The 15,480-nt window shown below is 32.9% G+C and overlaps 3 protein-coding genes across 4 annotated transcripts; 1 reads left to right on the forward strand and 2 right to left on the reverse strand.

Moving 5' to 3' along the window:
• Positions 1-583: 583 nt before the first annotated feature.
• On the forward strand, positions 584-4,454 carry LOC125053933 (trypsin alpha-3-like). Of its 2 annotated transcripts, XM_047655562.1 has the most exons (5): positions 584-1,041; positions 1,401-1,617; positions 2,403-2,500; positions 3,112-3,299; positions 4,119-4,454. In XM_047655562.1, exons 1-5 carry the CDS (start codon positions 939-941, stop codon positions 4,266-4,268), a joined length of 756 nt encoding a protein of 251 aa, XP_047511518.1. In that variant the 5' UTR covers positions 584-938; the 3' UTR covers positions 4,269-4,454. The 2 variants fall into 2 exon arrangements, with proteins under 2 accessions (XP_047511518.1, XP_047511519.1); XM_047655563.1 differs by having other exon boundaries at positions 590-1,617.
• A 1,170-nt stretch (positions 4,455-5,624) lies between these two features.
• Positions 5,625-9,968, reverse strand: LOC125053817 (cytoplasmic phosphatidylinositol transfer protein 1). The gene is made up of 8 exons (XM_047655385.1): positions 9,777-9,968; positions 9,552-9,700; positions 9,307-9,395; positions 8,486-8,493; positions 8,335-8,406; positions 7,893-8,147; positions 7,537-7,662; positions 5,625-7,372 (listed from the first exon to the last, which is right to left on the reverse strand). Exons 1-8 carry the CDS (start codon positions 9,825-9,827, stop codon positions 7,229-7,231), a joined length of 894 nt encoding a protein of 297 aa, XP_047511341.1. The 5' UTR covers positions 9,828-9,968; the 3' UTR covers positions 5,625-7,228.
• A 438-nt stretch (positions 9,969-10,406) lies between these two features.
• Positions 10,407-12,058, reverse strand: LOC125053815 (trafficking protein particle complex subunit 13). Its single transcript, XM_047655384.1, has one exon. The coding sequence runs from the start codon at positions 11,730-11,732 to the stop codon at positions 10,524-10,526; it is 1,209 nt and encodes a 402-aa protein (XP_047511340.1). The 5' UTR covers positions 11,733-12,058; the 3' UTR covers positions 10,407-10,523.
• Positions 12,059-15,480: the final 3,422 nt, after the last annotated feature.

A 15,480-nucleotide genomic window follows, 5' to 3' on the forward strand; every position in this document is an offset into this window, starting at 1 on the left:
AATAAATAGAGATATATAAGATTGCATATTTATATATATAATAAGAATCTTAGCCGTATCAAAAGGTAAACTAATATGAAGCAACTTCTATGCATAATCGTGTTAAGGATTTATACGGTGACCTTATATCACTCAGAGATTATAGGTGTGCGCTCTAAAATTTAATAATTAAAGCCTAGTAAACTTAATAATTAAAGTAGTAGTAGCCTAGAATTATGGCTGCTTCCTTTAATATAATATACAGCCAAATTAAAATACGCGCAAAACGAATGCAAGAAAAAATACAATTAATTTTAAACAATAATTACGATTATTATACACAAACCTCAGCAGAAAAAACATATATAATTTTCATATCCAAAAATAATAAATAAAATAATGGCGCTAGAACCCTCTATGTTCGTGTTAGTTTCATGGAATACGTTTAAAAAACTTAAAAGTGAAAATGGATGACAAACGTTGATCATAAGCGGCGGATCAGGATTCGAACTCACACAGCGGTTTTCACATAAGGAGGGAGCTTGTAGTTTATTATTTATCAGAATGCCAAATCGTAAAATGACTGCTTCACAACAGGTATGTGGTGGAACCAGAAACAATTATCATTCTGCCTAGAATCAAACATCTGCTGTGTTATTCACTAAGCCACAAAATATGGTAGGTAGTAAAACGTACATACAAATATGATATTGTTTAAAGGCTCACTAGAATAACTTAAACTGAAATAAACTAAATGTGATTTTATTACCTAGTATATTTATAAATAAATTTATTTGACCGGATTCGAAGTCAGGACAACCGACACCCACACGTTGTTACCCGAGAAATATGCTCACAAACCACCTGTTCAAAAATACGTCAAATATAATAAATATTTGTGGAAGAATTATGGACATTTTATTAGTGTTTAGACAGTAAGTGATAATAATCGCGTGAATATGTTTCGCAATAAAATCCTCTGCTATTTATATATATTAATAATATCGTGTTCTGAATGTAGAAGGATAAAACGCGTCGTTGGGGGAAAGGACGTCGCTTGTGGTATCTTATTTATGTAAAACTAAAAACCAGCTTGTGTTTTGTATCTGTTTTTGTGTCAACTATAGACCGTTGAATTTGTTTGATCTAAGACGCAGGTAAAGCGAAGTTTCGTGCACAACTTTGATTCAAACGCAGGACTTGATCGTTTAGATTAGCCGCTAAGCTTACCGAGCGCCATTTTTATATATAAACTATGTTATTCATAAACGATTACCGACCGCGGAAAGGTATTTAATGTCCTTATCATTCTCGTGATAGTTTGAAAGTAAACGTGACTAAACTAAAGGCCTCTTAAACGTAAATATAAACGATGTGGAGCCAAGTCGGGTAACTAGTACTTATAAACAATGTTATTCAAGGCACCCAACTCCGGGCGGCATCTCTGAGGAATTCGTCAAATTCTCGTCATTTATGTGGTGCGACAATATTATCGCACAACAACGCCATCACCGCAGCACATTGCGTTCAAAATGAACCGGACTATTACTTCATGCAATTGAATAATTTCTGTTTTAATACCCAAGGTGTACCTAAGACTCCGGTACTGAAAATTACTAGACACGAGTTATATGAAGAGTGAGTGTTGTTTATTCACATTTATTATACATATAATTCATTTTATTAAAAATATATAAGCAATAGTTACTTTATAATTAATTAGGTGTCTTAGGTGGTATTTATAGAGAATTTAATAAAAAATTGTCTACTAGAGTTACTACGACTGATTTTCGAAAGCACATAGTAGTTATAGACTTTTTTTATTGTACACAAGATACATCATTAATTGACAGAAATATTAGCCGTTGAAGAGGTCACTAAAGTATATATGCATATATAAACGGCATTTATTCAAAAACTACCTCATGGATTTTGATACAAATTTTACCAATAGATAGTTTATAAAGAAGGTTTAAATATATAATTCGTCACGGTTTAATGTTAACTGACAGAAATATTAGCCGATGAAGAGGTTAAAAATTCTTTATGCGTATATAAACGGTATTAATTCACATGCCACATGGATTTTGATACAAATTCTCAATCACTAATGGATACTGTGACTAATAAGAAACGTTTTAATATATAATTCTTCGTGTTTTAATGTTAAACTTATTTTAATATTTACTGCATGCCACAAGTAACCGTTAACTCTCAGTTCCTGCAATAATCACTCGTGTTAATTTATTTTTATAATTTACATAACATAAAAAGCAATGTAGAACCAACCCTCGCCGTATTTTTGTTGAGTAAGCCTAATATTTTTCTAATACGTAAATGATTTCATTATTCAACGCTTGTTTTCGTCCCAAATCCCTTGCCTATATTAAAGCCGCACTTTAACCCAACTTATATGGTTTCAGATCCTCTCACGTACACGATATAGCCGTCCTACAAATAAAGCTCAATTTCACATCGTTCAACGCGACTATATTACCTAACTCCTCTTTCGGTGTATCAGGTAACTGTGAATGAACTGACAAAAATGTTTCCTTCACGCAATCAGCACTGTCAATTTAAACACGCTATTATTATCCCAATTCTTGAGAACATGCCAAAGATATCAATTAAGAAAGCAAAGTAGGTAGGTACTAACTGTATAAATTGGTTGGCCTTTTAAAAGAATGTCATTTAGGTGTCTGTAAATAACATAAGTTTATTTTAAGATCAGTCACACTACGCTTTTGGTTTCGGTCAATTGCAATAATTACTCAACCGGTTGTAGTTTCACAAGTTTATTTAATTTCAGTATTTCTCTGAAATTAAACACATCAGGGGAAATTTCCAGTACCATAATATATTTCACATTAGTTAAATATTTTACAAAACATTTTAAAAATGTCAAAATTGTAACTTTAACTAACTTTGTCACTGTACAAAGTTGTAACTCAATTTTGTACAGTGCTACATTTTTGTTAGGATTGCAACCTCGAAATTGTAGATCACTTTAGGGCTTTTTAAAGTATGTTAAAAATAGTAGGTACGTTTCATATTGAGTGAAACTCTTTATTTTGATGATATTATTTTTTTTATAATTCATTTTACCTCTTACAAACACTTAGAACTTCGCAGGCAAGTGCACAATATACGGGTACGGATACAAAGACGTAGAGAACAAAGGTACAACGGAAACTTTGCAGTCTGCAGAAGTAAAACTTATTTCATTAGACGAATGCACGTCATCCCTTGGGCCATACATCGCCCCACAACCCGAGGGCGGGATGATTTGCGCTATTGGAGATGGCGTTGACGCTTGCCAGGTGATTTTAAATCCTTAAGCTCATCTTGTAAACAGATTACGTAAACCGAAATAACCGAAAAATGTTGGCCTAGTGGCTTCAGCTTGCGACTCTCATCTCTGAGGTCGTAGGTTCGATCCCTGGCTGTACACCAATGGACTTTCATTCTATGTGCGCATTTAACATTCGCTCGAACGTTGAAGGAAAACATAGAGAGGAAACCGACATGTCTAAGACCTAAAAAGTCGGCGGCGTGTGTCAGACACTGGAGGCTGATCACCAACTTGCCAGATTGAAAATTATCATGAAACAGATGCGGAAATCTGAGGCCCAGACCGAAAAAGGTTGTAGCGCCACTGATTTTATTTTGAGGACTCATTCTACTTTCCAACTCTCTAAATTTGTAATAAAAACTTATTTGGAATGTAATGAAATCCCGTATACTTCTAACAATGCATGGATTTCTTTGTTTGTTCTGATAATTATTTTTATTTGTAGATAATGAGGTTCTAATGCAAGGTACACGTCGGAGGTATCTCGAAACTCGTGTAGAAACTCGAATTATTAATTTACCGAGTGTCGAACCTTGATTCAAGTTTAATGATATCAGTTTCTCCTAAGAACAACTTTTAATAAAATATGATTATATAGAATAATAAAATATAGCTTTTTTCGTTAGTACTCAGAGATAATTTAAAATATCACCCACGACGATCGAGTTTCGTCTATTTAAAGGCATAATGAGCATTAGTAAATCGAAGACTACATATTATAATTATAATACACGTTTAAGAACGAATAGATATGAAATTATCGTCTTAATTCTTATGATATTTATAGGGTGATTCGGGAGGACCACTCATATGTTCAGGTTATATCCAAGGCCTAAGTAGTTATGGACTTGGCTGCAATATTCCTGGAAAACCCGGTGTCTACGTTAGTACTGGTGCTCATTTGACATGGATAATGCGTGTGTGTGAGGAGAATTAATTACTTCTAGGATTAAGAACTACTGAAAATAGCAAAGATAATGGAGCGTATTTGTATAAATATAACCTAAATAATTCATGTATTCGTATTGATACTTAATTGTACGTAGACTAAGTTTCAGCTTTATTAGGAATTCGTGGATTAATTAGCGAAGGTACTATAAACATTATGAACAACGTATTGCACGGAACAGATTTAATCTGTTCTTAAAGGTGCGCTTACACGAGGGCAATAATTGCTCGGCGACACGAATGGAGGACCGATCTGGAGCAATTTCAATAAATTTAATAAATTTCAATAAATTATTTCGGCGATATTGCTTCTAATTGCTCCAGATATGTCATATCGCTCAATGACGCAGATACGAATTGACGAATATCCAATGGACTTTTGTATATATCTCATTCGCACTAGTTTGTTTTGCGGCTTGCCGTCTTGCTTACGCGGGGAGCGAGAGGTCTAAATAATAATAATTTCTAACTATATAAAAATAAGTCGGGTTTTCCTTCCTGACGCTATAACTCCAGAACGCACGAACCGATTTCCACGGTTTTGCATTCGTTGGAAAGTTCTCGGGCTCCGTGAGGTTTATAGCAAAGAAAATTCAGGAAAAAATTCAACAGAAAAGCGGGATCACCAAACGAAATGTTACATAAAACGAAGCCATCTGGTGGCGAAACGGAGTTCGCCGAGTTTGCTAGTAATTTCTAATTACTTTATTCAAAAGTAATTCAAAGTCTGTTCGTGACATTCTAGTAAAGTTTTTGAATAATATATCATCTAATTCTTTACACGAGCAATTCAGTATTCGCTCGCAATAGACGACATTGTTCTTGCTGCGGCGGCTTGTAGCGCTTTTTTTATTATTAATCAAAAACAAAAAAGAAAGAAAAGGAATAGGCGTATCTGGGTGCGATCGTTTTTGGCCGCAATTATATAACACTGCCTAATTTATGTATAATCTAAGTTCTAGACAAGTCAATTAACTGAAATCGACCTTAGAACATAAATTTCCTTAGATGCCCGTTTTTTTCCCAGGGTCTCGCCTTCCTGCCGTTACACAATACACAGTTTTAAGAACTTGTACGGCGAAAAGCTACATCTAACAATTATCATCTTAATAGGTTTAATGGCAAAAATGTTTTATAAGCTTATATTACGTAAAATTAGCGTTGCTACCACACGTTTGTTAAAACTTAATAGACGTAAGTTGTGTTACAGTAAATTTGTTTTTTTCCATGAAGGTTTTGAAAATACGTTATTACCTGATCTCTAAAATGCAATTTGATGGTAAATATAATCGGTATTAAGTACATGAAACAGCTTCTAGATAATGACGGATAAAAAAAACAACAATATACATCATATATTTATTACAATTAAAAAATATGATATGAAAGCACGTAGGCATGACAACTTTAATTTTTTCTAGCGTTTTTCGTTTTAAACACACATTTGTAACAGCAAATACCACTGACTTTACATTCTTAATTCTTTATATTTTTAACTCGTATATCAACAATATTCGTGCATACTAAAAAACACAATATAAACTTTTAAATGCTAAAATAATCAAAAGTAAAAACATGGCAGCTATTTGTGCCGCAACAATTATATAATAATTATTGCTTATTGACAACTAAATTGCACACGTAACACCATTAAATAATAATTATTTGTACATTTGTTCGATCACCTACTTAAAAACATAAAAACCACTATAGAACTATTCATACAATACCTTTATTCGTGCGTACTAAAAACTTCAAACAGCTATTACATGGTATATCTTTATCACTTTAAAAATGTTGATTAGATTTTAGTTTGATTCAACCGAGAGTCTTGTAATATTGGAATGTTAATATCAATGAAACGAGAATAAATAATCTACTATAAATCTACAAATTAATACTTATATTAGGCCACAAAACAACAACAATAATAATTATCTAGCTAGAGTATTTCTTATCAAACATATCACTGCGAAAATCCTTCATAATTATTGTTTGAAGTCTTCCGAGCCTACCAACCCAAAACATTGTTTCATCAGAAACTAGATGAATATTAGATTTGACCTTGGACTCCACGTGAGTTAACCGATGCGATAAATTAATTGAAATCGTAAAATTTATTATGACCCCAAACTCTGATCCTATACTATTAATATTATTAAAATTTTTGTGATATTGCTCTATTTTAATGTGTCAATGACAATTAGGCCAAAATGCAAGTCACAATGAATATTAGATTTATGTTTAGACTTGAACTACAGATATCCCAAAAGACAGGGTATAGCGATTAGAAACTTTGCAACTTTGCATTTTACAAAAACATAACCATATTTTAAATGGTTTCATACAGTAAAAATACACATTAGTTTTCTTAAACATGAATAACATAGCTAATGTAAAGTGACCTTTTTGAATCAATCAGTGAATTGATCAAAACAGATGCTAATTTGTATGTATAATAAAATATGTGATTGAATCAAAAGGTTTAAAGTTTTACTTTAGCTTCATATGTTCAAAATATTAAAAAGAAAATACACTTTGGCCGCTATATTTCGATTAAGTCTCAATGTGTCGCAAGCTTTACAAAGCACCAAATAATTATAAAATAAATAATTGCAAAATTCTGATAAATTTGGTTATAGTGTATTTATATTAATTCCTGATAATTTTAGTCAACTGAATTTCATTTCAAAATCAGAATTAGCAGGAATATTCTTAGCTTACATAGTTAAGTTTTAAGTCAGCCCACTAATATTATTTTTTATAATATTTTAGTAATTTTATTTTAAGAATGCATGCTGGTGCACCAATCAATAATAAATATATTTCTAACAACAGAGTGTGTGACACTAAAGAGACCTTAGAACCAAAAATTATATTATTTTATTAAATTATTAACCCTGTTTCTGACAGTGGTAGGTTTTGTTTTTTAAATGTTGGGGACACACTTTAGGACCACGAAAACCAAGACTTTGTCTCTGTGGGTGTCCCAGATGTTGATGGGGTTTTCGGTGTTTTCGGAGATTTTGGCGATTTCGGGGTAGGAGGTGGAGATTGGCTTTCACCCTCTGCATTCTCAAGAGCAGTCTTTACCTATAAAAACATATTCAGAAAAATCATTACCATGACAACGCATGAGGAGATATACTATAATTTATTGTATGTTCTCAGTCCATTATAAATTTTTGGTTAATCTTAACAATCTAACTTTAATATTTACAGTATTATGCAAGTGGTGATAAAATAACCAATTTTACCTTGATATTTGTTTTTGCCTGCATGTCCTTTTCATAATTTCTCACATCTTCAAGGGTCATGTTGAACCATTCATCCATCCATGTGAATGCCTGACGATGTCCAAGTAAAAGAATTTCACGGATTGCCTGAAAATATTAGAATACTCACTCAAAAAGATGTAAAACAAAATGTTATAAGAGATATGTAATAATTGTATGTCACCAAAATTCAAACAATAGATAAATGATTAGTATAAGATTTATTATTTCAGAATATACTTGTCTAATAGACTAGTCCTATTTTACATGTAACTTAAAAAACTACATTTTAATTTGAAATATTTCACATGAAATTACACATACAATTTCATACTTACACTTTGTACATAATCTTCAACTTTTGTCTGCAGTCCCCATACTTCAAACTTTGCATTTACCAACTTATAGCAACACATGATGGGTTTATGTGTATCACGCCAGCCCTCGGTCAAAGGTCCACGGCCAGTTTTTTCGGACTTAAAAAGTTTAGGATCTTCAGTCTCCTTATAATGATGTGGTTTGATTTCATCATATGCAATATCAAGACTATCAACTTGCCTTTGTTCAATCTCTTCCTCAGAAAGGCATAAACACTGTAAAATATTAATATCCAAGTGTCAAGGAACTTAAATATTTTTCTATTTGATCACTGCCCAATAGATAATAATCTATAAATTTTCAACTACTTTAGCTTTTAGGTATTTTGAAATAGGTCTATCAATTAATTGATTCTTTATTTTTTATTGTTAATTATATATGCTTAATACATTTTAATCTTACATTTTCAGTTGTTCCATTATTGTCCTCATATCTAGTTTGTATAGATACTGAAAACTTTGGGATAAAGGAGCACTAAAAACAAGAAGATGGTTAGTCAGAATTGTCAACTAATATTTGAATAAATCATAAATACTCATTTACAGCTACTTACAGTGTACTCTGGGTGGTTGAATATGAAAAAAAACATACATTAGTAACATAGTAATAATCTTAATATACATAAATTACGTGTCACGTTGTTTGTCCGCTGTGGACTCCTAAACTACTGATCCGATTTCAATCAAATTTTCACACCGTGTGCGGTTTGATCTAACTTAAAAGATAAGATAGCTTACATCTCAATTTATACCCGCAATATTATTTTATTGTAAATTATTTGACAGTCACAAAACTGATGGCGCTGTATTGAAAGTGGCAATGTTTCACATAAGCTACAATTTAATGGCATTACCACCAAAAAAGCATGGTGGTCCCCATGACTGGTGCTCTCCTACTGTTTCCCTTGAATAGTTTACTTCTATGTAATATAACAAAAACCTTAGCCACAGCAACGCTTGGCCGGTCTGCTAGTCAACTATAAAATGGTCATAGTTAAAGGATAGGTAATAGAAGTTAGAGCAGTGTTGGCCCAGTGGCTACAGCGTGCAACTCTCATACCTGAAGTCGTAGGTTCGAACACCAGCTGTGCACCAATGTACTTTCTTTTGTGCACATTTAACATTTGAGTGAATGGTAAAGGAAAACATCGTGAGGAAACTGACATGTCTTAGGCACAAAAAGTCAACGGCATGTGTCAGGCACTGGAGGCTGATCACCTACTTGCCTATAAGATTTAAAAATGATCATGAAACAGATTCAGATATCTGAGGCCAAGACCTAAAGAGGTTGTAGTGCCTCTGATATTTTTTTTTTAAATAGAACTTAGAACTGGAAATCTAAAATCTGTTATATTTCATTTGTAAGAATTTTTACCTGTTATTGTGTATGGGTAATAGTTCCATGCTTTTTCAGTAACATAAAATACTCGGGGTATAATATTCTGTATCCAATATGGTAAGTGACTGAAAGTGATATAAAAACATAATATAGTATAGATATGGAAAGCATTATCTGGATTCCAATGTCGGTAAAAATGTAATTCAATGCAGAATAAAAAAAAATAAGAAAAATTACAACCTAGGAATAATTAAATTAATAATTTGACAGGCCAAGTTTACCTCGAAAGATGTATTCGTTTCTCAGTGAACTGTCCAACACCGTTTACTTCATCGGTTACTTCTTCATTAGCTATAACCTCCACTCCTTCGCCAGTTGTAGATTGTTCGTAACTATGACGAGCTATCATATACAATTGTCCTATTCGATACTAGAATTCGTAACATAACAATAATTACGCATTAATACTTCAACTAGAAACATACCTTAAAGTACAATAATTTTACCTCTTCCACAGTAATAGGCATGCAAATCCTGTATTCTTTTGTTAGAACCATATTAGCAGTAGTGTTTATTAATCTTAAAGTCTCAACAACGCAATAATAAAGCGTTTTTGTATTAAAACAGCATTTAAATAATATTTAAATGATCAAAATAATGAACAAGAATTAAGAAGTAAATAGCATTTCCAATTTCCAAATCCCAATTATTTCACAATAACAGTTTGTCATTTGTCACAAATCCTGTCGAATGACAATTGATAACATGACTGATAACGGTAAAAGGTCAACGTTGAAAATGTTGCTTAAGTGTGAAGTTAGGTAAACCGGAAAGTGGGTTACCCTTACCCGCTACCTCCATTGCCAAAAATTATATTTTACGCCCTTCAATAATGAATGAGTTCTTTCTTTCAACCTAAAGTGCTTAGTGCACTCGCCAGACAGTAGTAGCAGTTAGTACTTAGTAGACAGACCTTAACTTGCCCAACTACAGTATCACAGATCACTTATTGACTTGAAAATTAGGGAATTATCAATTAATATTGTTTCATTGGTTGCATAAAGATTAGACCAGCAGTAAAAATGCTGAGTCGCCAGAAACAAGTATGTATTTAAATAATTTCAATAAAATAATTAATGATGATTACTCTTTATTAAAAATTAAATAGTGCTAATAACTGCTATTTTACCTAATATTTAATTATTATATTTTTTATTATAAATATTTTTTTGTATATAATACAAAACAAAATATTAAAATATATATACTGATCCTAAATCATCATAATCATAGGTCCTTTTTATAAATAAATCCATTAATGATATTCCTGTAATACTATGTAAGCCCGTGTTAACAGGTACAGCAGTTAAGTCTATATAGGTTTTACCTCCAGGTTCTAATGGTCCTAACTTTCTATTAGATATTCCACACCAAATCAAGCTAGAATCTTGATGAGATCGCAGCTTTAAAATCAAATCCAGTGTCCTTTCACTAGCATTAACAATTTTGCATTTAATATTAAATGGCTTTTCAACTGGTACTTTACTAGGCAGATTTTCATAAGTCACCCTAATATCTCCATATTCAGGAGTCATTCTCTGTAACTGACTAGTTTGCAATCTTCCTTTCTCCCCCAAATTGGATCTCCACACAATATCTAGCTTTCCAATATTTTTGGCAGCTGCTATTAATTTAATATCTGAAGCAATATTAGGTTTAGGAGATAGACAATAAAGATACTGACAGCTTTCTTGAGTTTGCAGTAAAGTAACATCACCAAAAACTGACTTTCCATCTGATGTTTCATTTAAAGATTTAACTATAAACTGCTGGGAACTTTCAAGAGAAACTTGCTCAAGTATTATTGAACCCGATGTTATATTTTGAACTTGAGCTTCAAGAAAAACTTCATCAGATTCAGCATTGTAAAACTTGGTTTTGACATCTAAAGGTTTCATTACTTCGAATTTGAAGAACTTTCTAAAAGATGCTAGAGTGTTATAATTTGACATATATGTTACTTCACAGACTAAGATGTGGGTTCCCAAATCCTTTACTTCATGGTGTATAACATCACCTAATGTTTCATCCACATCTAGCATTACAGAGGATTGGTGCTGTTGAGTCGAAAGTGGGATTCTTTGTGAACTGGTTTGTAAATCTGCTTTGATAGATACACTTTGAACAGGTTGATTTGTCTCGTTGTGAACACACACATAACACGAGAAAGTTTCTCCTAAGTAAATATTACCAAAACTTTGAGGCAGCAGTAAAAATTGTCCAGCAGCAAGTGTCTCCATGCCAACAACAGATGTTGCATCATCCTTTAAGTAGTTATTCAGTATATTCCCTGGTAGGTCTTTAAAATCACAGGTTACTATTTTAGGGCTTATGAGGGCTGGTTTTGTAAGCCTCATTACCTTTAGTGCTACTAAATGGTCCATTCCTTCTTTATTTTCCATTTTCGCTTAGATACCTTCTGTGAGCGAAATAAATAGAAATCCTCAACAATTAATAGCTTATTTCATATTGTTCATAGTAGTTATTAGAATTAAAGATCAATATTGCTTAATTAATGGATGAACAACAAATGAGCATTCTTCTTTTTCTAGTCTATGAAGGATCAAGTACAGATAGTAGATACTAAATTATTGTCTTGATTTGTTTTGGCATTGTATAGTAACTAGGCGAAAGTCTCACTTGTTGAAATAAATTTTTCATATTTTGATATCAAATTGATATTATCAATTTTTATTTTTTATGTTCATATTATGTTGGCCTGGCGTATTACGTGAAAATACTTTTTTCGTGTTCGTCCAAAGACCAAACGGGTCGGCCAAAGCTTTTCGACAACCTCAAACAGTCAAACCGGCGTAGTCTGGCGCATATCATTCAAATTATTACGAGTAATGCAATATAGTCTTGTGATATAGAGAATTACATTACTTTAGGATACTATACCTATTAAATATATATTGATGCATAAGTTAATTGAGTCTTAGCCCTTAGTTAGTTATACTTCTTTAGGCGCGTTGTGAAAAATTGATGAGAGTGAAATTTGAAGATGCGCGCGCACCGTGACACAAAATTAACAGAATTAATTTGCCCACGGAAGATGCTACGGCATTGGACATAATTTAAAAACAACATTCGAATAATAATAGAATTTACGTTACACTTAATGTAAGAGAATAATAATAAATATTTATTTATTTAATTTTTCAAATGTAAACTGTACTTTATTGACTATAATGACTCCTTTTCCAGTCTTTGATTATTTAATTGTAATTAATTATTTGCATGCAATCAAAAACTATTTTTAATAATGCCAAAGAAGTATAACTTCTTACGCGCGTACATAAGTACACGCACCCTTTTTGAAGTTATACTTCTTTAGGCGCGCTATGAAAAATTGATGAGAGTGAAATTTTACGATACACGCGCACCGTGACACAAAACTAACAGAATGAAGTTGCCCACGGAAGATGCTACGGCATTGGACATAATTTAAAGACAACATTCGAATAATAATAGAATTTATGTAAGTTAATGTAGAGAATAATAATAAATATTTATTTATTTAATTTTTCTAATGTAAACTGAACTTTATTGATTATAATAAATCCTTTTCCAGTCTTTGATTATTTAATTGTAATTAATTATTTGCATGCAATCAAAAACTACACTCGTGAGCAAACAAATCGACTCAAGCGCTACCTCTGCATTCAAAGATTGTTTTAAGTGAAAGTATACAACATTTTAATAAAAATGATATGTCATTTGAAAGCTTGAAACCTAAGCTTTGAAAAAAACTTCAACACGATTAAATAAGACAACTACCAACATAAAATTTGCGCAATTAGGGCGTATGGGACAAATTACTCACTAAGCTACCAGCCAGTTGCGTTACCCTCTACCCCTATAAAACCCCCGTTACCCTTCAACCCTTATCAGTCGCTTATCAACAGTTGACCGATACACATCTCCGCAACCTGCATTCATTTTTTTCGAGAAACCATGGATACCACACCTCGAGAAGCCGCTCAAGTTTTTGCCTTATTGCAACAAGGACTCAGTCAGCGAATAGTCGCTTCCCAGCTTCACTTGAGTCAGTCTGCTGTATCCCAAATATACAGACGATAGACAAGAGACTGGAGCAATTACTGAGCAATTACTGGAGGCCGGGTCTACAGGCGTCCGGGAGAGTGATTTTCCCAATGCTGATTCGCAGAAATCGTTGCCTATGGTGGCGGTTGTTGCATGATGTGCGCTGGTATCTCGTTGGAGGGTAAAACCCAGCTCATTTTCGTGCCTAGAGTAGGCCGAAGAGCAGGACTGACACCTGATGGGTACATCACAAATATTCTCCTGGAACATGTTGTGCCCTACGCAGGATTTGTTGACGAAGACTTCATCCTAATGCATGACAATGCTCGATGCCACACAGCGCGCGTTACTCAGCAGTTTCTTCGAGAAGTCGATTTGCGCACAATGGACTGGCCTGCGCTCAGTCCAGACATAAATCCCGTCGAGCATTTATGGGATGAGCTCAAACAAAGGGTTCTAGCAAGAAATCCAGCCCATTCGAGCCTTGAAGAATTGACAGCAATTGGCAGCTTTGTTAGAGGAGTGGGAAGGTATTCCTCAAGACACCGTCAAAAAATTCATAAGGTCTGTGAAGAACCGAATACGGGCCGAATAAGGGTTATGGGGGGCAATACTAAATAGTGAACCAATAAATGTTATACTCTTTAAGAAAAAAAACGTTCTTTATTTGTCAATTCTGAACACAACTCCTTTACTCAAAACCCCATTTTTCCCCCATTTAAGTTCAGACACCAATAATAAAAAAAGGATACATGGTTATTAATAATGATGACATCTTATAAAAGCTGAAGTTTTAAGCTTTTAAATGACATATCATTTTTATTAAAATGTTGCATACTTTCACTTAAAACAACAATCTTTGAATGCACTCAATGCAGAGGTAGCGCTTGAGTCGATTTTTTTGCTCGCGAGTGTATTTTTAATAATGCCAAAGAAGTATAACTTTTACGCGCGTACATACGCACCTTTTTTTTCTGGATTCAGTTACTGAAAACAACTCCTACCTCCTCTTACTCCTTAAATTTCAATAATAAAATCAATAATAAGCATATTTTAAATTTAGTACATCAGAATATTCAGGGTTTGATGGGTAAAGAATTGGAGTTGGAGTAGTTCATGAACTGTAATAACATTGATATCTTATGTATTACTGAACATTGGTTAAAGGACCACCAGTTCATGTTTAGCTTCAACAATCATCTGGTAGCCAGCTCCTTCAGCAGAATTAATTTAATACGTGGAGGCTCTTTAATTATTGCTCGGAATAATCTTAAATTTAAAGAACGTACCGACATAGTGAGCATGTCTGTTGAGCGAGTTGCTGAGATAGCATGTATTGAGCTTGAGCAGTTCATTGTATTGAGTGTATACAGGCCCCCTAGTGCTTTATATGATAATTTTGAAAAAATCCTAGAAGATGTATTAATAAAAATATCTAATACTAATAAAACAGTTGCCGTCTGTGGAGACTTTAATATTAACTTATTAGATAAATCTAGTATTGTTAATAGATTTTTAATCTTATTGAAATCATATAATTTATATAATATTTTCCTTGAGCCAACTAGAATAACTGCCACCAGTGCCACTTGTATTGACAATGTTTTTACAAATGTGAAGCCAACTTTCTATTCAATTATTAATCTGTTAGATTCAGATCACTGTGGCCAGTTGGTTTCATTTACTAAAGACATTGTTAAAGCAAATCGAAAACATGTTAATTTTGTTCCAGTAACCAGTTATCGTTTAGAACTTTTTAAAAATAATTTAAATGAAAAACTGCCTGGTTTGCCTTATCACAATAACCCTGACCAAGCTTACTCTTCATTATTTAACATGATTAATTCTCAGTTTAAGAAGGTTTTTACATCTAGATCAGTTTCTGTTAGTGATCGAGTTTTGTTTAGTGACTGGGCAACACCAGGTATTTTTAAAAGCAGAATAAGATTATTTGAATTATATAATGAAAGGAACCATGATCATAGTGAAAGGTTTAGGGAGTATGTTAAAAATTACTCTAAGACTTTTAAGAGAGCCTGCGCTGCCGCAAAATCTTTACACATTAAAAACAAAATACGATCTTCTGCAAACAAAATTAAAACT

The sequence above is a fragment of the Pieris napi genome, chromosome 11 (assembly GCF_905475465.1).
Source record: "Pieris napi chromosome 11, ilPieNapi1.2, whole genome shotgun sequence".
Lineage (NCBI taxonomy): Eukaryota > Metazoa > Arthropoda > Insecta > Lepidoptera > Pieridae > Pieris > Pieris napi.

Bases quoted from the DNA above. Each gene is read 5' to 3' on its own strand.
- LOC125053933 (XM_047655562.1), top strand. From the start codon at position 939: ATGTTTCGCAATAAAATCCTCTGCTATTTATATATATTAATAATATCG. The intron at 1,042-1,400 runs GTATCTTATTTA...ATGTTATTCAAG, and splicing joins GGGAAAGGACGTCGCTTGTG to GCACCCAACTCCGGGCGGCA. The intron at 1,618-2,402 runs GTGAGTGTTGTT...ATATGGTTTCAG, and splicing joins AGACACGAGTTATATGAAGA to ATCCTCTCACGTACACGATA.
- LOC125053817 (XM_047655385.1), bottom strand. From the start codon at position 9,827: ATGGTTCTAACAAAAGAATACAGGATTTGCATGCCTATTACTGTGGAA. The intron at 9,396-9,551 runs GTAAACTTGGCC...TATCACTTTCAG, and splicing joins AAACGAATACATCTTTCGAG to TCACTTACCATATTGGATAC. The intron at 7,373-7,536 runs GTAAAATTGGTT...ATGTTTTTATAG, and splicing joins AGGCAAAAACAAATATCAAG to GTAAAGACTGCTCTTGAGAA.
- LOC125053815 (XM_047655384.1), bottom strand. From the start codon at position 11,732: ATGGAAAATAAAGAAGGAATGGACCATTTAGTAGCACTAAAGGTAATG.